This window comes from Salvelinus alpinus, chromosome 31, assembly GCF_045679555.1.
Source record: "Salvelinus alpinus chromosome 31, SLU_Salpinus.1, whole genome shotgun sequence".
Classification (NCBI taxonomy): domain Eukaryota; kingdom Metazoa; phylum Chordata; class Actinopteri; order Salmoniformes; family Salmonidae; genus Salvelinus; species Salvelinus alpinus.
In genome coordinates this window covers 11,439,524-11,465,150 of record NC_092116.1, presented here as the reverse complement: position 1 = coordinate 11,465,150, position 25,627 = coordinate 11,439,524, and the positions used below count along the sequence as shown (strand labels likewise).

General features: G+C 40.6%; 1 protein-coding gene across 6 annotated transcripts in view; it reads right to left on the bottom strand.

Annotated features, from left to right (window-relative positions):
* Window positions 1-10,501: 10,501 nt before the first annotated feature.
* The window catches only part of LOC139561775 (Kv channel-interacting protein 4-like), a 256,694-nt gene continuing 241,568 nt past the window's right edge, over window positions 10,502-25,627 (bottom strand). For all 6 annotated transcript variants that reach the window (XM_071379053.1, XM_071379056.1, XM_071379057.1 and 3 more), the window contains exons 3-8: window positions 16,341-16,410; window positions 14,595-14,665; window positions 12,408-12,515; window positions 11,971-12,075; window positions 11,649-11,711; window positions 10,502-11,513 (exon numbers count right to left, since the gene is read on the bottom strand). In XM_071379053.1, coding sequence (XP_071235154.1) covers window positions 11,466-11,513; window positions 11,649-11,711; window positions 11,971-12,075; window positions 12,408-12,515; window positions 14,595-14,665; window positions 16,341-16,410 — 465 coding nt within the window. In that variant the 3' untranslated portion in view covers window positions 10,502-11,465. The remainder of the gene's footprint in view (window positions 11,514-11,648; window positions 11,712-11,970; window positions 12,076-12,407; window positions 12,516-14,594; window positions 14,666-16,340; window positions 16,411-25,627) is intronic.

Here is a 25,627-nt window from a genome sequence, read left to right as displayed (position 1 = left end):
TTGGTTTAGTCTGGTGTAGAAGTTTAGTAACAAAATAATGTAATTCAACATTAAGTAGTATGGTATAGAATACTTCATCATAAACTGTATTTTGTCATTTTGTTAACCAAAGAACATTTCAGCACAACATAACTACACACACACATCTGAACACAGGGGCCCGTGAACATTCGGAGCCTTTAATTGAATCGCTGTGTAATTAGGTGAGCGCATTAAATGCCCAGTGAGCTCACTACTTGAAGTCCTTTAAATCTCTCTGCTAGGCCTCTACACTATTGATGGTAGCAGTTTCCAAGATGTAGCTAATGGCAGATTGTTGGGGTGTGAAAGAGGAACATAAATAGTTGATCTCTCTCTACATATATATATATATATACAGTACCAGTCAAAAGTTGACACCTACTCATTCAAGGGTTTTTCTTTATTTTTACTATTTTCTATGTTGTAGAATAATAGTGAAGACCTCTAAACTATGAAATAACACACAGAATCATGTAACCAAAAAAGTGTTAAACTCCTCAAAATATATTTTGGGTGATTGGAGAGGCCAGGTCATCTGTTGCAGGAATCCATCACTCTTCTTAGTCAAATAGCCCTTACATAGTCTGGAGGTGTGTTTTGGGTCATTGTCCTGTTGAAAAACAAATTATAGTCATTGTAAAGTGGCTGTTCCACTGGATGTCATAAGGTGAATGCACCAATTTGTAAGTCGCTCTGGATAAGAGCGTCTGCTAAATGACTTAAATGTAATGTAAATGTAGTCCTAAGCGCAAACCAGCCGAGTTGGCGTATAGTTGCAGAATGTCCTGGTTAAGTGTGCCTTGAATTCTAAATAAATCAGTGTCACCAGCAAACCTCCATGCATCACGGTGGGAACCACACATGCAGAGATCTGTTCACGTACTCTGCATCTCACAAAGACACGGCGGTTGGAACCAAAAATCTATAATTTGGACTAATCAGACCAAAGGACACATTTCCACCGATCTAATGTCCATTGCTTGTGTTTCTTAGCCCAAACAAGTCTCTTCTCATTGGTGTGGTTTCTTTGCAGCAGTTTGACCATGAAGACCTGATTCACAGTTTCCTCTGAACAGTTGAGATGTGTCTGTTACTTGAACTCTTATTTGGGCTGCAATCTGAGGTGCAGTTAACTCTAATGAACTTATCCTCTGCAGCAGTCTTCCTGTCCTGTGGCGGTCCTCATGAGAGACGTTTTTACGACTGCACTTGAAGAAAGTTCTTGACATTTTCCAGATTGACTGACCTTCATGTCTTAAAGTAATGATGGGCTGTTTCTCTTTGCTTATTTGAGCTGTTCTTGCCATAATATGGACTTGGTATTTTACCAAATAGGGCTATCTTCTGTATACCACCCCTACCTTGTCACAACACAACTGATTGGCTCAAAGAAATTTCACAAACAAAAGCACACCTGTTAATTAAAATGCATTCCAGGTGATTACCTCATGAAGCTGGTTGAGAGAATGCCAAGAATGTGCAAAGCTGTCATCAAGGCAAAGGGTGGCTTTGTTGAAGAATCTCAAAAATAAAATGTATTTTGATTTGCTTATATGAATAGTGGTAGCCTCAGAGTACCAGAAGGTGGCACCATTATATTGAACGTTATTTATAATAAGGGTTACATGGAGAAAATCTGGAATCTGAAATGAAAGTGATGGCCTTCCCTTCACCAAAATATATTTTAGCTAAATCCTCCCTTAACCCTTGAAAAAAAAGTGACCCTCCCCTATATGCAAAATAATAATTCAAACAAAGTGGATCAAGAACATGTCTACCGTTTACCCTCACTTCTTGGACAGACCAGCGGCTTAGATATGCAGTTGTAGAAACTGTTCTTCATCCTGTAAGCGTTACATGGCAATGCAGGAATTTTGATAGCACACAGGGCTGCGGGCCAGGTTGTGGGTTCGCAGACCACCGTCGACAAGAGTAGGGGTTGAAAGATATCCATTGTAAAAGCATTGCCTGAATCTATCATTGTATTTGCAGGTCCAAGAAAAATTGTCTTTTATAAACATTTCATGCAATTCTGCGTCAATTTACATATTAACAGAATATTTTAATACCACACAAATTACAGGCTAAGAATGGACAGAGATAGGCCTGTGTTCATCTTATCCTATTTCTCCAATACCAAATCAGTGTGCCTTGTTTGCAACAAAACTGTTCCTGTTTGCAAATAATTATATTTGAGATGTCATTATGAATCTGAGCATGGTACTTTCAAAAGTTAGGCCTACCGTTCCACCCCAGAGTAGACCTATGGAAAAAAAATGGAAGCTTTAACTGCTGGCTACTTTTCTTCCGTGGCTTAACCCAAAAAGAGAAGATCACAAGTGTTTCCCAAAAATCTGTCTAGGTTTAAACATCTATTGTACAGAAAGTGAATAGCTTAATCAATTGATAGTGACAGAATTCGATTGCTTCCCAAGCAAAGTACATTTTTTGTCTCCTTGGCTATAGACGGTTGTAACTCAGCCTCTGAATGTCATAGAAACTAAACAATGATATCCCCATATGCATCGCTGTCATGTCTTTCCCAGGTATTTTACAGCTTGTTTCGAGCATTGCGGACCAAAGCGCTGTTAAAAACTGAACAAAAACATAAAACGCAACAATTTCAACGATTTTACTGAGTTATAGTCCATATAAAGAAATCAGTCAATTTAAATGAATTCATTAGGTGCTAATCTAGGAATCTCACATGACTGGGCAGGGGCGCAGCCATAGGCCCACCCACTTGGAAGCCAGGCACAGCCAATCAGAATTACTTTCTCTATAAAAAGGGCTTTATTACAGACAGAAATACTCCTCAGTTTCATCAGCTGTCCGGGTAGCTGGTCTCAGATGATCCCGCAGGTAAAGAAGCCGGATGTGGAGGTCCTGGGCTGGCATAGTTATACGTGGTCTGCGGTTTTAAGGCCGGTTGGACGTACTGCAAATTCTCTAAAACGACATTGAAGGCAGCTTATGGTGGATAAATTAACATAAAATTATTTTTGTGGCCTTTTATTGTCCCCGGCACAAGGTGCACCTGTGTAATGAACATGCTGTTTATTCAGCTTCGGATCTGTTTTATTTTCTTCAAAATCTTAAGCCAAGGGGTCTGTACTTTTTACCATTTTCTTTAATAAAAGGGTAGGCCTATGGCATACCCTCTAATACCCCCTCAATTCAAGTCTTGGTTTTAAGTCAACAGCCCTTCACTGACACTGAGGTAGGCCATTTAAAAAGAGCATGGTGGGTAGAGGAATTGACTGGAAAATCTATGGATATAGCAGCCTATAGCCTATTTTCGTCTATCAAACATGTAGACCTACCTCTTTTCTTGAATAGGAAAATAAGAAGAAGACAGGCTCCAACACAAAGCCCTCGTTGATAGTAAATCTAATTAAAATGAATCCGGTTTCATGACCATAAGCTGTCCATTTCCGATTGATTGTGCCGCGGCTGCTTCTTCAAGTTTCAGCACCACAATATACAGTTGAAGTCGGAACTACATACACTTAGGTTGGAGTCATTAAAACTTGTTTTCAACCACTCCACAAATTTATTGTTAACAAACTATAGATTTGGCAAGGCGGTTAAGACATCTACTTTGTGCATGACAAGTAATCTTTCCAACAATTGTTTACAGACCGATTACTTCACTGTATCACAATTCCAGTGGGTCAGAAGTTTACATACACTAAGTTGACTATGCTTTTAAACAGCTTGGGAAATTCCCCGAAAATTATGTCATGGCTTTAGAAGCTTCTGATAGGCTAATTGACATCATTTGAGTCAATTGGAGGTGTACCTGTGGATGTATTTCAAGGCCTACCTTCTTTGCTTGACATCATGGGAAAATCAAAAGAAATCAGACAAGACCTCAGAAAAAAAATTGTAGACCTCCACAAGTCTGGTTCATCCTTGGGAGCAATTTCCAAACGCCTGAAGGTACCATATTCATCTGTACAAACAATAGTACGCAAGTATAAACACCATGGGACCACGCAGCCGTCATACCGCTTAGGAAGGAGACGCGTTCTGTCTCCTAGAGATGAACGCACTTTGGTGCGAAAAGTGCAACTCAATCGCAGAACAACATCAAAGGACCTTGTGAAGATGCTGGAGGAAACAGATACAAAAGTATCTATATCCACAGTAAAACGAGTCCTATATCGACATAACCTGAAAGGCCGCTCAGCAAGGAAGAAGCCACTGCTCCAAAACCGCCAAAAAAGCCAGACTACGGTTTGCAACTGCACATGGGGACAAAGATCGTACTTTTTGGAAAAATGTCCTCTGGTCTGATGAAACAAAAATAGAACTGTTTGGCCATAGTAAGGAAGTTAAAGCTTGGTCGCAATTGGGTCTTCCAAATGAACAATGACCCCAAGGACAACAAAGTCAAGGTATTGGAGTGTCCATCACAAAGCCCTGACCTCAATCCTATAGAAAATCTGTGGGTAGAACTGAAAAAGCGTGTGCAAGCAAGGAGGCCTACAAACCTGACTCAGTTACACCAGCTCTGTCAGGAGGAATGGGCCAAAATTCACCCAACTTATTGTGGGAAGCTTGTGGAAGACTACCCGAAACATTTGACCCAAGTTAAACAATTTAAAGGCAATGTTACCAAATACTAATTGAGTGTATGTAAACTTCTCTACTATTATTCTGACATTTCACATTCTTAAAATAAAGTGGTGATCCTAACTGACCTAAAACAGGGAATTTTTACTAGGATTAAATGTCAGGCATTGTGAAAAACTGAGTTTAAATGTATTTGGCTAAAGTGTAGGTAAACTTCCGACTTCAACTGTAAATTACTAAAATCTGTTTCATTCTGAGGTCAATAACTCTGATAAATACATCATGGGCAAGAAATATTGATTTTAATCAAATCTACTATAGTAGTAGCAAGTTACACTACATGACCAAAAGTATGTAAACATAAAATATCACATTTATATAGTGGCAAGAAAAAGTATGTGAACCCTTTGGAATTACCTGGATTTCTGCATAATTTTTTAATAAAATTTGATCTGATCTTCATCAGTCACAACAATAGTCACAACAAGACAAACACAGTCTGCTTCAACTAATAACACACTGTAAACATTCACAGTGCAGGGTGGGAAAAGTATGTGAACCCTTGGATTTAATAACTGGTTGACCCTCCTTTGGCAGCAATAACCTCAACCAAACGTTTTCTGTAGTTGCGGATCAGACCTGGACAACGGTCAGGAGGAATTTTGGACCATTCTTCTTTACAAAACTGTTTCAGTTCAGCAATATTCTTGGAATGTCTGGTGTGAACCGCTCGAGGTCAGGCCACAGCATCTCAAATCGGGTTGAGGTCAGGACTCTGTTTCTTCTGTTGAAGCCATTCTGTTGTTTATATACTTCTGTGTTTTGGGTTGCTGTCCTGTTGCATCATCCAACTTCTGTTGAGCTTCAATTGGAGGATAGCCTTACATTCTCCTGCAAAATGTCTTGATTCACTTGGGAAATCATTTTCCCGTCAGTGATAGCAAGCTGTCCAGGCCCTGAGGCAGCCTCAAACCATGATGCTCCCTCCACCATACAGTTGGGTTGAGGTTTTGATGTTGGTGTGCTGTGCTGTGCCTTTTTTTCTCCTCACAGTGTTGTGTGTTCCTTCCAAACAACTCAACTTCAGTTTAATCTGTCCATAGAATATTTTGCCAGTAGCGCCCTGGAACATCCTGGTGCACTTTTGCGAACTTCAGATGTGCAGAAATTGTTTTTTTTGTACAGGAGTGGCTTCTTCCGTGGTGTCCTCCCATGAACACCATTCTTGTGTAGTGTTTTACGCATCGTAGACTCAACAGAGATGTTAGCATGTTCCAGAGATTTCTGTAAGTCTTTAGCTGACACTCTAGGATTCTTCTTAAGCACTCTGCACTGTGCTCTTGCAGTCATCTTTGCAGGACGGCAACAGTGCTGAACTTTCTCCATTTATAGATCATTTGTCTTACCGTGGACTGATAAACGTCAAGGCTTTTAAAGATACTTTTGAAACCCTTTCCAGCTTTATGCAAGACAACAATTCTTAATTAGGTCCAGGTGCAATTAGGTCTTCTAAGATCTTTTTTGTTCAAGGCATGGTTCACTCAGGCAATGCTTCTTGTGAATAGCGTTTTTAAAAGGGCAGGGCAGCTCTAACCAACATCTCCAATCTCGTCTCATTGATTAGCCTAGGAAAATACAATAATGTGTGTTATTAGTTTAAGCACAATGTTTTGTCTACTGTTGTGACTTGATGAAGATCAGACACAATTGTTTGTCCAATTTATACAGAAATCCAGGTAATTCCAAAGGGTTCGCATACTTTTTCTTGCCACTAAGTATTCTGACCCTTAACTCGGTAATTTGGTGAAGCACCTTTGGCAGCAATTACAGCCTCGAGTCTTCTTGGGTATGACGCTACATGCTTGGCACACCTGTATTTGGGCAGTTACCCCCATTCTTCTGTGCAGATCCTCTCAAGCTCTGTCAGTTTGGATGGGGAGCATCGCTACACAGCTATTTCCACTGATGTTCGATCGGGTTAAAGTCCAGGCTCTGGCTGGACCAATCAAGGACATTCAGAGACTTGTCCCGAAGCCACTCCTGCATTGTCTTAACTGTGTGCTTAGGGTTGTTGTCCTGTTGGAAGGTGAACCTTCATCCTAGTCCGAGGTCCTGAGTGCTCTGGAGCAGGTTTTCATCAAGGATCCCTCTGTACTTTGCTCTGTTCATCTTTCCCTCATCTCCCAGTCCCTGCCGCTGAAAAACATCCCCACAGCGTGATGCTGCCACCACCATGCTTCACCATAGGGATGGTCTCAGGTTACCTCCAGACATGACGCTTGGCATTCAGGCCAAAGAGTTCAATCTTGGTTTCATCAGACCAGAGAATCTTGTTTCTCATGGTCAGAGTTCTTTAGGAGCCTTTTGGCAAACTCCAAGCGGGCTGTCATATGCCTTTTACTGAGGAGTGTTTTTTGTTTGGCCACTCTACCATAAAGGTCTAATTGGTGGAGTGCTGCTGAGATGGTTGTCCTTCTGGAAGGTTCTCCCATCTCCACAGAGGAACTGTAGAGCTCTGTCAGAGTGACCATCGGATTCTTGACCAATGCCCTTCTCCCCCGATTGCTCAGTTTGGCTGGGCGGCCAACTCTAGGAAGAGTCTTGGTGGTTCCAAACTTCTTCCATTTAAGAATGATGGAAGCGTCTGTTGTTGGGGACCTTCAATGCTGCAGAAATGTTTTGGTACCCTTCCCAGATATGTGCCTCGACACAATCCTGTCTCGGAGCTCTATGGACAATTCCTTTGACCTCTTGGCTTGGTTTTTGCTCTGACATGCACTGTCAACTGTGGAACCTTATTTAGACAGGTTTGTGCCTTTCCAAAATCATGTCCAAATCATGTCCAATCAATTTACATTTTCCACAGGTGGACTCCAATGAAGTTGTAGAAACATCTCAAAGATGATCAATGGAAACGGGATGCACCTGAGCTCAATTTCGAGTCTCATAGCAAAGGGTCTGAATACTTACGTAAATAATGTATGTTTAATTTTAAAATACATTTGCAAGAATTTCTAAAACCTGTTTTCGCTTTATCATTATGGGGTATTGTGTGTATTTTGATGAGAAAAATAATTTAATCACATTTAGAATAAGGCTGTAACATAACAAAATATGGAAAAAGTATTTTCCGAAGGCACTGTATACAGTACACAGCAATTGGTTAAGCAGCACACAAAAAAAGTTTTTGATCAGCAAGATCAGAGCAGGCCGGGGCTCATTGTTGGAATATCCATTACAGTGTGTACGTTTTATTTACACCATCCCAGCAGCTATCCTTGAAATATAACTTTGTTCTGTGCTTCTCCGAGCATGCACTTCATAGACAATAGGCTATGGATCATTTGATTGAGACCACACTTAATAGCCTATAGGCACACTTGATATTGCGCGCCCAGGATCAGAGGTGAGGGGCGGCAACGGGGACACATCGATATATAGCCTAATTAGCAACTCATTCTAAAATACTGAGAAATATAGACGTTTCATCAATTACAAATTACATGACCCACCCCTGCACTAGATTTAAAAAAATACTAAACCCTCCCCTTAACTGAAATTGAAAAAGCATGACCCTCCCCCCTTTTCCTCCAGATACCCATTCTGTACATTTCTATCCATCCCTAAGTGTCTGTCACGGCGCTAAAGGTATCATTTGGTAGGCACAAGTAAATTAACATTCAGTACAGAAGTGTTAAAAAAAAAACGTTTTTTTTTGTCAGTAGTAGTTGATTCATTTTAACAGGCTTTTTTCCGATGCATTCAAATTTTCCAAGATCAGAATTTGAGTGCATAAAATCAGAAATCATAGAACCCAATTACTAGCCTCATGCACCTCATGCTATAATGATCAATTTAAATACATTAGGATGTAAGGTTGAATAACAGATTGACATAAGTCACTTTTTTGCAACACTTTATCATTAGGGAACTTGTTTTCCAGAGACATATTCAGTATGGAGAAAATGTTTTGAGATGGAATGAAACGGGTACTACCTGAACTTGCCTAAATATCAGACTTACCATGGTTACGCCATGGATAATCTGTCTGAAAAAAGTCGCTGTTAAAAATATGTAATAGTCTCTACAAACTAGGTTACTTTACCGGTTGTCCGTGCTGTTGGTCCTTTTGTTGGAAGGTAGTGGAGATCAAATGTCCATAGGAAAGTATTGTTTACCCAACTTTTTGCTGCGTCGGTAGGTTCTGTCACTTGTATTTTCCATCTCGACGCATTTCACGTGATGCACATTATGTGAACAATAGCCAAATGTCACCGAACGTAGTCGACCAAAGCCTGTTCCCTGCAATCAGCTGGAAATACTTGTGAAATTTGTTTGGGACAACATTCAGTCTGTGCTTCGGTTAAGCTCGGCCATTGTTGACATATTGTGCAAGTCGCATGCGAATTGCGTCAACATTGAAAATACAAACCGATATAGACCAGAAAGTCGGGTTAATAATGCTACTCCGTGGATATTTTGTCTCAGATGACCTCCTACATAAAGGACAAAATCAGCAGACAACAGGTAAAGTACGTTCAAATTAAGTTTATTCAACATCCTGACTTGTGATGGGACTGTTCACAAAAAGCCAGCCTTCATGTTAGTGACGAGATAGGAGTCTTCCACTCTTGGATTTGTAGAGGCTATACCTGAACTTCTCTAAAAAATAACTTGTTTTTCATTGCAGGCTTTTCTGTGCCCTACTTAACTTGACCCATGTGTTTAGGAGATAATTAGCCAGCTGAACAAAATCATTGGTCAAATAAGATCAAGTGAGGTACACAAACAAGTTATTGTCCTAGACTTTGCTTAATCATATGGACATCAGAACATATCCCAATGGGTACATTTACATGGATACATACGTAATTGCCAATTAAGGCAAGAAAAATGATTTGCACAGAATACTGCAGATACTACCTTGCTCGTACCAATCTTTTAGATAGACGAAATAGTAGGGTTTTTGGAACCACCTGTAAGTGAGTGAGATTGGGGAGGGTGAGGCCCCATCTGCTGCCCAGTATGCTCTGTGCCTGCCCACATTTGGGGCCAATCAGGGCTATAATCAGAGACAGCCGCGGCCAATCAGTCTTCATTATGCAAAGAAACTGGACACATGCCCCAAACAAGAGGAAAGAAAACACAGACCCCATCCAGAAGCAACCTCTATCCAGAAACAACATCTAGACCCATAATACACTTGTAGGTGGTTTGATTCCTGGCCATTCGAATTGGGTTGAACGGTCAAATCTGATTTTCCCTCATGTGGTTTTTAGACTTAATTGGCATATATTGTTGCTTGCTAGCTTGTTGCCAGTTTGATAAGAACATGTAGTAGGTAACTAGTTTGTTTAAACACATTAGTGAAAGCTAAACAGCTACCACTTGTTTTGAAAGTTGGATCATCTTATCCTTAAATGTTTTTGAACATTCAAAGCAACTGGGAAACGTCCATGGCAGGCATTGTTGTCACCTTAGCTTGCCACATAACTTCTGAGAAGCACGAGCACTACCACCAATCAGCCTACACCACTGTGCACACACCCGTCATTACTATGACAACCAGCAAATGACTGCTGTCTGAACACACAAATCCGATTTGGTCACTTGTAATTTGCTGTTTAGACAGTCAGTATTCCAAAATGGATTTTAAAAACAAAACTGATTTGAGCAGTGTGAAGGTCTGCAGTGTGAACAAGGCTCGAGAGGATTGGATAGATACAAAGTGAAATAGGTTATAGCTCCACCTTGCCTTCTGACAGGCCGAGTGGAATTATCGCCATATTGCTTACACCTGTCCAATCCTCCCAGATCTCTGCAATCGCCTAGAAAGTTGGGGCTAGGGGTTGTTTCTGGACAGGGCAATATATTTACAAAACCAAAGGTGACAGAGATTAGATTTGCTTGTATAACTTCATCCCAGTGATCCTCTTTATAAGACAGTGATCAATATACATTACATACCCAAGAAGACCGTAAATTCACCCCAAGAGTTAGCTTCTGCTTAATACTGAACATCTGACTATCCCTTTGTACACTGACTACCATGTTATATAAATAAAATCAAACATACCAGTGTAAACTACAAAATAGTGCTTCGAAACATGAATGGAAACATGTCGACAGGAAACATCTCAAAACAGGGAAATACACACATGTAGGGTCACATAAAATACATTTAGAAGCAGCATAATCTTGTGACAAGATGGTCATTTCTCCTATGCGTAGACTCAAGGTAAGTAACACCAACCTGTGTGCTTCTAAGGATACTTTTCACTCTCCAGACTCATCAAATTCAATGTGGAGTGCATTGTCTCATTCTAGTTGGCAAGTAAACATGAACAAAGTTGAACAGTCCTCAGATAGTATATACATATATTGTTTTAAATGGTACAATGTTAAGTCTATATTTTATCCGGGTCCTGGGAGAGCAAAGGATGGACCACGGTGGGTGAACAACCTTGGAGTTTGTAGCCTACTTTAGCAACGCTTGCTTGTCACTATTCATCACAAACGCTCACCTTTCAAACTCATTGTTGTCCATCTGTTCAAAGGCAGTGGCAAAATCTAACACAGCTGGGTTTCCTGTACTGCAGATAAATACTGACTGCGGCACAGCTGTTAAGATCGAGGCATCTTTGTACATAGGTTTGAAGAGTTTAATTTACTCTATCAAACCACAAAACTCAAATTGAAAAGGTAAGATTGGAAACCTCAATGCTTTTTTGCAAAGTTATTCCAGAATGTTTCATACCGTTACATCTATACTGTATTTGTTGTGTGACAATACTTCCTTATGTTTGCCTGAACAGCGTACAGTTGATAGAATAGTCCGGTCCAGAGCTCTCCACGTCAGCCACAAGTTAAATGACGTTATCAAAGAGCTGCATCGATCTCATGATGTTCTCATCCTGGTGGACAAAGATACATTTTAAAGATATGTTGCTACTTCACTGACAACTCTTATGTGAATACCAGAGGTACTAAATACTGCATTATGCAAAACATATGATGCGATTGCAGAAAAGAAGGAAGAAATAACTCACATTTTGGCAGCAGTCAATAAACTCGTCTATGGTTACAACTCCATCCTTGTTTTTATCCATCTTCTGTTGGTCAGGAAGGGCAGAGATGTTGAGAATGCAACACAATATAATGTATAATGTAACATTATAGACAGAAATACATTGAAAAGATGGTCAATTGTTCATTTCATTCCACACAACAAATGTCACTTTACTTTAGGGTTATTTGTATCTAAATATGACAAGCATTGGACTATGGGTCCATACAATAAATGCTGCTAATGGTGAACATAATATGCACATTTTGGCAACAATGTACAGAACTTAAAAATAAAAAACATACCTGAAAAAATATCTCCACGTGTTGCCGAGGCGTATCGTCTTTGAGTAGGGGATATGTGCATTTCCCCATCATGTCATAGATGGCCTTCATGATGTCAAGCATTTCCTTTAAAAGGGAGAGTTAAGATAACATATGTTGACAAGTACATTATGCAATACCCGACTTTCAGGATATCATACTATGAAACATTGACAAAGTAGGGGATTGTTCTTTTTTTTTTACATATCATTAGACTGGTTGTCCAGTATTCAAAAGACGTCATGCTTTACATCTACATACAGTAGGTCATCACTCATACAACATGTTACAATTATTAGGTCAGTATTGTTATCCCTTCTATTCGTATTTAAAGAAATCTATATATGATTCACTCTGTTCAGTCATCTACCATATCAACATCATCGTTGACAGCAAGTTGTGACATTAACGGTAAGTACCTCCTTAGTAATATAGCCATCCTTATTAATATCATACAGATTAAAGGCCCAGTTGAGCTTCTCCTGGACTGAGCCTCGGAGCAGGATAGAGAGGCCCATTACAAAGTCCTGCAGTAGAAACACAACCCATTAGACCTTTGCACTTAAACAAACACAATACAATTGTACCAAGAATATCTCAAACATCAGCTAAACCTGAATGGATTGAAATGATACTGGTACATCCAACATACGCAAAAGTATATTCATGTGGAAAGAATGAACTTGAATTGAACTTAGTTTGATTACCATATCTAAGTGAATATCTTAAGTATCTAGTCTGAAAGACATAATGCATTCATCGGTATGATTCTTCCCAACAATATTCTTCCCAAAAAGCAACAATTGAACAAAGAGAACATTATATCCTTGAAGTGCTGAAACTTAAATAATAAAGAATGCATTAGATTTGAAGAGTTTTTTTTAGGATCCCTATGAAATAGGCTTGAGGGTTATCCAGTACTATGGGACAGAAGGTCCCAGTGTTTATTAACGCCAGATAACTAGGGTGTAAAGCAATGACAACATGTCTGTTGTAATATGTAAGCCTATACTCTTCATTAATGTTAATTATATGTATGCTGGGGGGGATTACCATATATATACACAGTTGAAGTCAGAAGTTACCATACACCTTAGCCAAATACATTTAAACTCAGTTTTTCACAATTCTTGACATTTAATCCTAGTAAAAATTCCGTCTTAGGTCAGTTAGGATCACCAATGATGCTGCCACCCCCATGCTTCACGGTTGGGATGGTGTTCTTCGGCTTGCAAGCAAACCCCTTTTTCCTCCAAACATAACGATGGTCATTATGGCCAAACAGTTCATTTTTGTTTCATCAGACATTTCTCCAAAAAGTATGATCTTTGTCCCCATGAGCAGTTGCAAACCGTAGACTGCATTTTTTATGGCGGTTTTGGAGCAGTGGCTTCTTCCTTGCTGAGTGGCCTTTCAGGTTATTTCAATACAGAACTCGTTTTACTGTGGATATAGATACTTTTGTACCTGTTTCCTCCAGCATCTTCACAGGGTACTTTGCTGTTGTTCTGGGATTGATTTGCACATTTCACACCAAAGTATGTTCATCTCTAGGAGACAGAACACGTCTCCTTCCTGAGCGATATGACGGCTGCGTGGTCCCATGGTGTTTATACTTGCGTACTATTGTTTGTACAGATGAACATGGTACCTTCAGGCGTTTGGAAATTGCTCCCAAGGATGAACCAGACTTGTGGAGGTCTACAATTTTCTTTCTGAGGTCTTGTCTGATTTCTTTTGATTTTCCCATGATGTCAAGCAAAGAGGCACTGAGTTTGAAGGTAGGCCTTGAACTACATCCACAGGTACACCTCCAATTGACTCAAATTATGTCAATTAGGCTATCAGAAGCTTCTAAAGCCATGACATCATTTTCTGGAATTTTCCAAGCTGTTTAAAGGCACTGTCAACTTAGTGTATGTAAACTTCTCACCCACTGGAATTGTGATACAGTGAATTATAATTGGAAAAATCTGTCTGTAAACAATTGTTGAAAAATTACTTGTGACATGCACAAAGTAGATGTCCTAACCGACTTGCCAAAACTATAGTTTGTTAACAGGACATTTGTGGAGTGGTTGAAAAACGAGTTTTAATGACTCCAACCTAAGTGTATGTAAACTTCCGACTTCAACTCTATATAGTTTCAGCATTATCTCGGGTCTTGTGGGTAAAGCTCAAGCTATGGAAAAGTTTTATCAACTCCCGTCAAATGCTCCTAGGGCAATGGGGTAGATAACTGGATTAGGACTGAGAAGACCAACTGAGTATCTCATCAGAGACTGATATACTGTATATAAGGAATCTCCACAACTGTATGTTCTATATTAAAACCTGTAATGTTAAAGAAATTGAGATATATAAATGGAACATTCCTGGTTAAATAAAAGTTAAACGAAAACAAAACAATTTATGGACTAGTGTCTGTCAATCCTTTTCCTGGAGACCTGCCGGGTGTTCAAGCTTTTGTTCTTGCCCAGCATTAACACACATGCATCAACTTTGACACTATAGAACCAAATCTCTAATGTAAAATGTATCAACGCCATTATACTTCAGAGAGCGACGTCAGTCAGTGATGAAAGGTCAAGTACACACTAGCTTACCTCAAAACTCACAGATCCATCTTTATCCGTGTCAAACGCGTTGAACAGAAAATGTGCATATGTCGAAGCGTCTGAAATGAGAGACACAGTCTCGGTCAAACATTGTGATGACAAGTCACAACCTTAATTTACACGTACAATACATGCTGACAGCGGTTCCAACTAGAAATGTTCAACTGTGGTGTTTTTTCTCCTTTGGTCAACATAAAAGCCATCATAAGTTTGTTTCCCAAAGCAGAGTAAGAATAAGAGATTTTAGAGTTGTTTTAATTTGATCGTTTTCCCAGTAGCAGGCCTTTAAGAAAGATGTGTTATCACTCCCTTTCAAAGTTGCATCTTCACATGTTTTAGTTGCAACTCTCAGGCAATCCTAAAATATTTTCAAGCAGCACAACAGAACTAAGTGTCTATGTGTGTGCCTGCGTGAGCTCTCAAATCTTGGCCTGTTTGCGACTGACTGACAGCGTGTGTGTTTGCTGTAAAGATGAGAGATAAAATAAAAATGTGCTGAGTTTTCTTTTGTTGAGCTGTATGGGCTAATGCAGATGACATTCCATCAAACGCAAGGAACCCAGGGGGACGAGCAGAAAAGGCTGCCCCAGTCAGTGTAACAAATAAACGGAGCACAAAAGAACAAGCGATATAACGACATTACAATGTAACATTGCTTCTTAAAAGGAAATCCATCATTGTACAGTGGACAATAAGACACATACTGTAGATCTATGACCTACAGTATGAAGACAATATTGCTTCATGTACTGGTTGAGGAGAACGTATCTGTGTGACTTTGGCTGCAATCCAGCACTGTCACATACAAACAGTTTATATAGAAAAGTTATATTTTTTATAGGTATCTATCGTACTATAGGCACCTGTACTTTATCATTGGGAAAGAAATGAAGATGTGTGTTTTGCAGAGGTAGACAAGTGCCCATATCCCTGGCGTTTACACAACGTTCGGTCTCTCTTGCTGTAATGCAAGAGACCTCCAGAGCCATATATTTTGAGCTATATTTAGCCACGGACACATCATATAAAAGTGACTTGGGGGACACATCCTCCAGTGTCTTTCGATAAACAGAAGAAATATGTTTTATTTATATTTGGGTGAGATATAGTGCCTTATAGGGGACTTTATAAAAACAATGTGTGAATTAGAAAATGGGAGAACTTCGAAGTAGAAGAACATTCCCTTTGGGCTTTGTGAGCTGAATTAACTGAATATCCATGTGCCACAGAAAGTTCAGGTGCTCAGATACTTATTTCCAAGAACCCAAACCCCTCTCTTTCCAGTTATACCAATTCCAATGACCCAATTCCACCGGATAATCAAAAGCAAAAGCACACCTTGGCCGTACACATTTTGTCCATCCAAATGCAAAAACCCAGAATAAAAATGGACTTAACATTTTACACTTGCTTTTTCAAGTCAGCATGAAAAGAAAACATAAATCTGTCTTCGTTTCCACTTTGCCTGTCATGTGATATTCATTCATTCTGCTCCCGAGGCAGTCCCCAACCAGGGTTGTGTTCAGTAGACAAAAAACAGAAAGCGTTTGAAACAGAAAAAAATGACCATACCTGTTGGACAAGTTTAAGCAGTAATTTTCAGTTTCAAAGTATTTTTGTGCCATTTTGTGCTTACTGAACACAACTCCGTGGTAAACATTTCAGCCTAAAGCAGCATGGTTCATGGGAGCCATTCATCAACCAGAACAATTCTCACCAGATGTGTCAACATACCTCCCTGTGGAAAGAACTGGGAGTAGATGTCTTTGAAGGTGTCTTCATTGACCACACCACTAGGGCACTCCTGCAAGGAAAAAAGAAAATCATTCCATAATTCATTAAAGGTTTCTCAATTAATACATGTTTTTGAGAAAGGCAAATTGATGTGATCACAGGGTCTTTGCTTCAGATTAATTTGACATGGCCAACCCCATGCTGCAAGACATGAAAAAAGCATGTCTTGTACTGCTTAGAAAAAGACCGCCGTAGCCTTTCAAGTTTTAAAGTGTATTCGTTACGTGTAAAACAGTACAATGAAATTCTTACCTTGCAGTGATAAAATAGAATAAAACATTTAAGACTAAAAAAACAACAAAAAGTATATACAGGTCAGTGCCAGTACTTATTCAATGTGCATGGGGTACTGGAGTGGTTGAGTTGGGTTTATACATAAAAAGTGACTGGTAGTAGGACATATACGTAAACAGCAGCATACCACCCTGCATCCCACTGTTGGCTTGCTTCTGAAGCTAAGCAGGGTTGGTCACTGGATGGGAGACCAGATGCTGCAGGAAGTGGTGTACGAGGGCCAGTAGGAGGCACCATTTCCCAAATCCCCAGGGCAGTGATTGGGGACATTGCCCTGTGTAGGGTGCTGTCTTTTGAGTGGAACATTAAACGGCTGTCCTGACTCTGTGGTCACTAAAAATCCCATGGCACTTAATGTAAGAGTAGGAGGTGTTAACCCCAGTGTCCTGGCTAAATTCTCAATCTGGCCCTAACACTGTCACCTAATCATCCCCATCTTACAATTGGCTCATTCATCCCTGTAACTATTCCCCAGGTCGTTGCTGTAAATGAGAATGTGTTCCAGTCAATTTACCTGGTACAAAAAGGGGCTGAAAGGTGCCTGGTAGTAGGATTATATACATACTAATGGTAATATATACACATGTGAACAGGAGTAAGTGTGACCAGTACCAGGATAAATGTTAATAGAAATCAATGGACAGTGGTGTAATAAATCTAATCAATGATAATTTTAGTAGGAGGGTGGTGTTCAATCCCAGGGTCCAGAGCTTGGTGAGAAACTTGGTAGGGCACTATGGTGTTGAACACTTAGCTGTAGTCGATAAACAGCTTTCTCTCATAGGTATTCCTCTTGTCCAGTTGGGAGAGAGCAGTGTGGATCTGTTGGGGTGGTATGCAAATTGGAGTGGGTGTCTGGGAGGATTGAGGTGTAGTGTTCCATGACCAGCCTTTCAAAGCACCTCATGATTACAGATGTTAGTGCTATGGGCCGATAGTCATTGTTGCAGGTAGCCGTACAGTTCTTAGGAACAGGAATGATGGTGGTCAGCTTGAGACTGGGGATTACAGACTGGGACAAGGAGAGGTTTAAAATGACCGTGAAGAGCATGCGCTGCTGGTCTGCACATGCTCTGAGAAAGCGCACTGGAATACCGTCTGGTCCCACGGCCTCGCGAGTGTTGACCAGATTAAAAATCTTACTCATGTCACATCAGTCCTCTGGGATGGCAAGGGGCCCTCAAGCACGGCTGGGTGTTGTTTTAAAGCGTGCATAAAATGCATTGAGTTCCTCTGGGAGACAGCATCGTCGGATAGATCACGGCTAGGTCTAGCTTTATAATCTGTATTGGTCTGTAGCCCCTGCCACATGCTTTGGAGCCGGTGTAATAGAATTTCCCCTTGTTCCTATATTGTCGTTTTGCCTGTTTGATGGCTCTGTGGAGGGAGGACTTATTGTACGCGGTCATGTCCAAACCCTCGGATTTGGCTCCGAAAGCCTTGTGTGCAGTAACTCTATCCTATAGCTTAGGGCGTACCTCTGTGTTAATACAGGGCTTGTAGGAGGACAATGTCGGCGATGCATTTCCTGATGAAGCCCAAGACGGAGGTGGTTAGCTAGTCGATGCTATCTCTGGAGTCCCAAATCATATTCCAGTCAGCGCTAGCAAAGCAGTCCTGCAACATAGCCTCTGACTCGGAAGGACCATTTCTCTACAGAGCGTGTCGCGGGTACTTCCTGGAAACAGGAGTATAGAGACATGATCTGATTTGCCAAAGGGGGGACGAGGGAGGGCCTTGTATGTTTAGTTGTGGGTTGAGTAACAGTGGTCTCTATCGCCCCTAGTGGCGACAGAGACGTGTTGATAAAAGTTGTGCCTCATGTGTCTTACTGACGCAGAAATAACTCAGTAAAATTGTTGAAATTGTTGCACGTTGTTTATATTTTTGTTCAGTATACTTGTAGTGTGGTTTTCTTGATTTACTGATAATAGGACTCAGTGCTAGAGGCGTCACTACCCTGGTTCGATTCCAGGCTGTATCACAACTGGCCGTGATTGGGAGTCCCATAGGGCGGCGCACAATTGGCCCAGCGTCGTCCAGGTTAGGGTTTGGCTGGGGTAGGCCGTCATTGTAAATAATAATTTGTTCTTAACTGACTTGCCTAGTTAAATAAAATTCAAAAAACAACTAGAGGGCTAACAGGATGTATTTCCAAAACCTTCCCATGGAACTGTGAAGAGCTTCAACCAGATACCACTTAGCCAGTCAAAACAGTGAGATGGGTACAATTAAACCATAAAACAGTAAGAGGCGTTCATGAGTGGAACTCATTAGGAAATGTGTTTCATGCAAATACACTGGCATTCAGTGGGGAGCGGTTTTCACCTAACAGCACAGAACTACAGTATATCAGATGCATTAGGCTGGCCATTATCAACCAAAAGAGTGTGGAGAAAAGTGTGTACAGTCCACAATCACCAAAAGGAAAAAGGGATATGAAAGGGTTTGTGGTGAATGGTGAAGTCCTTTTTGAGAAGAAAATAGGGTTTGTGATGCCTCTTATCAAATGTGCAGAGGGCGTCTTCCTCAAGTCCAGAGCTATACATGCATCTGCCCTTGTCAGCGCAATGGAAATCAGTAAAATTATATTATCATAAAGGTCTAACCTCTGGAGCTATTGTCGAGGCAATCTTGCTTGTTTCTTACAAGCTAGAAAAACCGTGATCAATTTCTGTTTAGATATCCACCAAGGATACCTTTTAAAAAGAGATCAATGCTTGACATGAATAACTGTTACCTTTCATCCTCGTCTGTAAACAATGAGCAGCAGCATACAATTAAACTTTTATCTCGTCTCTGTACAACAAGACAGAACTAGAATATCAATATTTTATTTACACACAAAATATCATTCTGATAATGTAAATATATTGTTTGTGTCTCATTTCGTAATCTAAAGGACATGAATGGATTCCCAGCTCAAGATGCCATATGCCTTTAACCCCTAGAGTTGATGTCGGCACCCCCGCGGAAATCCCATAAAAAAAGAGTCCGAACGATGATGAATACAATGGTGTTCTACGTTTTGCTCTACGACCCCCACAAGCGTTACGGGACTCGTCTGAAGTCGGTCCCGCCAATCTGCCAACTTCTGAATGTAGCATCCGAACAGATAGGGCTACACACTAATGACGCCTCTACGGAAAGATGACTCACGAACACGTACAGTTGAAGTCGGAAGTTTACATACACCTTAGCCAAATACATTTAAACTAATTTAAAGTAGATGGCCTAACCGACTTGCCAAAACTATAGTTTGTTAACAAGAAACTTGTGGAGTGGTTGAAAAACGAGTTTTAATTACTCCAACCTAAGTGTATGTAAACTTCCGACTTCAACTGTACATGTTGGTTGTTTTACAAGACTAGTCCGAAGGTAGCCCGGCACCAGTTAAACAGGTGAATGGAAGTATATATGGAAGAAGTTTAGTGCCTAAAAAAGGGGTTAAATACAGTATGTGTAAAAAATATATTCATAAGTTCCTGATCCTTCTTGTGTGTGTGAATATATATATATATATATATATTCACATCTCAGCAAAGAAATTGCCATCCTCTCACTGTCAACTGTGTTTATTTTATTTTCAGCAAACTTAACATTTGTAAGAACATAAGATTCAACAACAGACATAAACTGAACAAGTTCCACAGACATGTGACTAACAGAAATGGAATAATGTGTCCCTGAACAAAAGGGGGGGGGTCAAAATCAAAACTAACAGTCAGTATCTGGTGTGGCCACCAACTGCATTAAGTACTGCAGTGCATCTCCTCCTCATGGACTGCACCAGATTTGCCAGTTCCTGCTGTGAGATGTTACCCCACTCTTCCACCAAGGAACCTGCAAGTTCCCGGACATTTCTGGGGGGAATGGCCCTAGCCCTCACCCTCCAATCCAACAGGTCCCAGACGTGCTCAATGGGATTGAGATCCGGGCTCTTCGCTGGCAGAACACTGACATTCCTTGCAGGAAATCACGCACAGAACCAGTAGTATGGCTGGTGGCATTGCCATGCTGGAGGGTCATGTCAGGATGAGCCTGCAGGAAGGGTACCACATGAGGGAGGAAGATGTCTTCCCTGTAACGCACAGCATTGAGATTGCCTGCAATGACAACAAGCTCAGTCCGATCATGCTGTTACACACCGCCCCAGACCATGACGGTCCCTCCACCTCCAAATAGATCCCACTCCAGAGTACAGGCCTTGGTGTAACGCGAATCCGACCATCACCCCATGTGAAACAAAACCGCGACTCGTCAGTGAAGAGCACTTTTTGCCAGTCCTGTCTGGTCCAGCGACGGTGGGTTTGTGCCCATAGGCGACGTTGTTGCAGGTGATGTCTGGTGAGGACTTGCCTTACAACAGGCCGACAAGCCCTCAGTCCAGCCTCTCTCAGCCTATTGCGGACAGTCTGAGCACCGATGGAGGGATTGTGCGTTCCTGGTGTAACTCATGTACCTGTCCCGCAGGTGTGATGTACCAATCCTGTGCAGGTGTTATTACATGTGCTCTGCCACTACGAGGACGATCTGCTGTCCGTCCTGTCTCCCTGTAGCGCTGTCTTAGGCCTCTCACAGTACGGACATTGCAATTTATTGCCCTGGCCACATCTGCAGCCCTCATGCCTCCTTGCAGCATGCCTAAGGCACGTTCACGCAGCTGAGCAGGGACCCTGGGCATCTGTCTTTTGGTGTTTTTCAGAGTCAGTAGAAAGGCCTCTTTAGTGTCCTAAGTTTTCATAACTGTGACCTTAATTGCCTACCGTCTGTAAGCTATTAGTGTCTTAACGACCGTTCCACAGGTGCATGTTCATGAGTTGTTTATGGTTCATTGAACAAGCATGGGAAACCTTGTTTAAACCCTTTACAATGAAGATCTGTGAAGTTATTTGGATTTTTACGAATTATCTTAAAAAGACAGGGTCCTGAAAAAGGGACGTTTCTTTTTTTGCTGAGTTTATTTATCTCAGATATAGGATAGACTAGGCTTTGGCGTTATACCGTATATACCCTATAGTGACGTATTTGGAAAAAAGCCACAGGAAGGTTTTTCAATACTGTCAAAACCGTTAACTTGAAAATGTGAATAGCTACTTTTTATGTAAATACTTGCAGTCAACTTGTGCCATACGTAAGAAGCTAAAGAACATTGCATTCTTCATTTCACCTGTCACACTATTATGTAGCTTACGGTAGTCCAGTCAAGTGTGTTTACAAGCACACACAGCGACTCCGGAGCCTTGTGACTCACTGACTGTCATGCAGCATACTCCAGGTGATCTAGTTACAGTATGGAATTCCCAACTAAATGTTTGCCAGCTAGATATCTTAGAACTATTAAGTGAAGTGTCTAAAATGTGCTAAATACTTTGCTAATTTAGTAGCTAGTTAGCTATCTAGTTAAGTGGTGGGCTTCTTCCAAAATCAAGCATTAGCTTTGTAACAGCACAGAATCCCCTCCTGGATCAAGACCCTTGCAGGTTAATATTTGTTTTGTGCGTGTAACAAACTGTGTTGCGTTTTTAAGTTACTTCATTGATTAGGTCAGAAAATGTACAAATTGCTCTCAATGTGCTCATTAGCATTGAGTTAGCATTCTCTATGACGATTCCTTAGTACTTGTTAGCATTGTGTTAGCATTCTGGTAAGTGACGTTTTTTGGGCTTTGAATATTAGTACTTGACTGCAGGTATTTATAAGTAAACTTGTGCACTAGGTAATATATAAAATAGATCGCGTTCATAATTTCTCCAGTTCGATTTTTCATTATGAAACTTTTTCAATATGAAGCTTACCGGTACTCGCCACCCCTCATTTCCCAAAACAGCGGTTTAAGCCAGTCACGTGCGTTTGTTTACAAAGAAGCACAACAAGCAAAATGGGAGCTTCATAAGATGAGTCACTCCTGCAGCGCAATTTAAGTGAGGTGATCAAGTTACACTTGTATGAAATTCATTACTAATTATTAAGTTAACTATCTAAGATGTGCCAAGCTGAGTTGCTAATGTTATCTAAACTCGCAAGATCAAGCTTCTTAGTAATAGCTACAGAGACAATCCCTCCTGGATTAAGACACATTCTGCTTTTACAAAATGTTATGCTGTTTTCAAATGAAACACAATAACTTGCTTGTTAAAGCTCTTAGAATTGATTTGTTTGGAAACCCACAGTGTTATTTTATCGTTATGAATACTGAGGTAGCACCGGTCATTGCTACGGTGGCCATGAGGTGCAATACCCCAAAACAATAAGAAATTGGATAGAAATAAAATGAACTTGACAAACCAAATGAACGTGTCATAAACTGAATGAACTTGACGCGAACACAACTAAGTTGGCACAAACAAAATATAAATTGGCCACAACAGGTCACTTACAACATTTATAGAACTCACCCATGCATGCAAAACTGTATCAAATCTGAGGGAGACAGCGAAGGTTGGTAATTGTGTGGGCCACAGCTGCTGTTTCGATGTTTGTGGGTGAGGGCCAACTACATAAACAAGGCTGGTAGGTGGCACCCTCAGACTTTAATGGCTGCCTCGACTTGTCAAGTGGCAAATCACATCAACACCAGCAGGCATTCGATCAGCTGTGTGGCACATGAGTTTGTGTTTAGATCGTTGATTGTAGCTCCCATGTATAATGGCACTCTTAATAGTCCATGGGATACTCAAAAAAAGATGTCAAATGCAAAACCAAACCTTCCCACACATTAGATAAATGTGTTACCACACACAGATGTACAAGAGAGAGTACTAGAGAGCTTTTGTACCTAAACAAAAAGGTTTCTGCTCTACAGACAAAGTTTGACGTAGACAATATTTATTTTGGAGCCTTTGTTGTTCTGCAAAGCTACAGTACTGCTAATTAAAATTATGTTTTGTGTTCTTGTCAACCCCCCCCCCCCCCACCTCTTGTTCACGCTTCATGAGGCCATATCGAGCAATTACACTCAGAAGGGTTACAGTATGTTGAGACATTAAACCACTTCCCTTAGTTCACCACTATTGCCTGCTAGTCAAAATAGAGTGGAAATACAGTTTGTTCACACTATCCTCAAAAACCCAGGGACTGTTAGATGTCAACACTAATTGGACTTAGTGACTAAATGTGAAAGTAATGAAGAATTTGTTCCAAACCAAAAAATGTCCTACCTCTGTCCTTTATACAGTGCAGTAACTCGCCCGAGCACATTTGAGGAGACCATATAGGTGAAAGCATATACGCGATTCAATAACATTGCTTAATGTATCCAGTCAATCCAACATGATGACGGCAAGTGAACAAGGGCAGGGAGAATGTAGGAAGTTTTCAGTTTGGAATCCAGCCAACTGACCCAAATTAAAGCACCCGGACAATAACATCTTTACTTCAGATCACACAACATGCAACACTTTGCTGCATGAGTTGCTTTTCATGGCGAACATGCATCTAAAATGGTTAAGAGATACATTTAGAGGAGAGGGTTTGGATAAAGGCAGCGAAGACAGGTCAAGTGGGCAAGCCTGCTGAAAGAGACAACTAAAATATTTTCTATCGATTCCATCAAAAAGCTAGGCTCAAGAACCTGCAAAAAACTGCCAACTTCACTTTAGGCTCTTCTTCCATCTTTAAGTTTTTATTTCAAATCTATAAAAACAGCGTTTTGAAACGGAGTAGGACATTACCCTGTGCACTTCCCTATTACATTTCAGGAGGTGAGGTCTAGTTCATTTCTCTCCCGGGGACATATCTTCTGGGGAAATCTCATGGGGACACTTGTATTTCAGACTTTGATTCTCAGAGGTGTGCTACACTGTGTCCCTTGCTGCTTCTTATTTGTTGTTTAATAAACCCATTTTAATATCCTGTCAGGAGTAGCTGAGGTCAAGAAGTCCCTGAACTGAAAAGCAGGCTAGGAAACAAAGTTTGAACTAAGTCGGTCACAGGTTTTTATTTTGGCTGTTTCGTGACATGATTCGGTGAAAAGTGAAGTGTAAGGGAGCTGTGAAGGGTGTTGTGGGGTTAACCTCTAACCTCTCTGTGAATTGTCTTACTTGTGATAGAGAGTACTAGGTAAACACTGATTATACTGTCTACGTAAGCATGATCTATTCCTGGCTTTGAAAGTACTGTGGTGGAAATTCTTGGTCACACTTTGAGGTCACTAATAAATACAGCATATTTTACAAATGCATAATCATGGATATTACAGTAATTCTAATGTACCTCGGATATTTGGTCATTTGAAAATGCCAATCAATGAAAGTGCAATTTCAATGAGGGTTTTGCATAGTCATGATACTGTACCACAGGTCATCTGAGGCCATGGTCATTATTGTGGACACAGCACAGTGATTACAAACATGTTTCTATCAAATGCAAAACCAAACCCTCTCACACATTATATAATTTTGTTACCACACATTTCGAGAGATGTACAACAGAGAGAGTACTAGAGAGCTGAATCAACTTCAAACCTATTCCTTTTATACCTAAACAAATCAAGGTTTCTGCTGTACAGACACAAAGTTGGACATAGACAATTTTTCTTTGTTGTTCTGCAAAGCTACTGCTAATTAAAATGTTTGTGTTCTTGTCAACCCCCCCACTTCAGAGGAATTGCACTGAGAATGGTTACAGTACGTCGAGATATTATACCGCTTCCCTTATTTCACCTCTATTGTCTGCTAGTCAAAATACTGTATGTTTGTGATTCTTGCAGAGTGGAAATGCAGTGTGTTCACACCATCCTTGAAACCCCAGGGACTGTTGGGGAGATTACAGATGTCAACGCTAATAGTACACAGCGACTAAATGTGAAAGTAATGAAGAATGGCTGGGTTCCAAACCAAATAATGTCCTCCTCCTTTCCTTTATACAATGCAAAAATCCCCAGTTGCCCATTATTTTGGATACCACGGCTAGAAGAGATCTCACTGACCTTG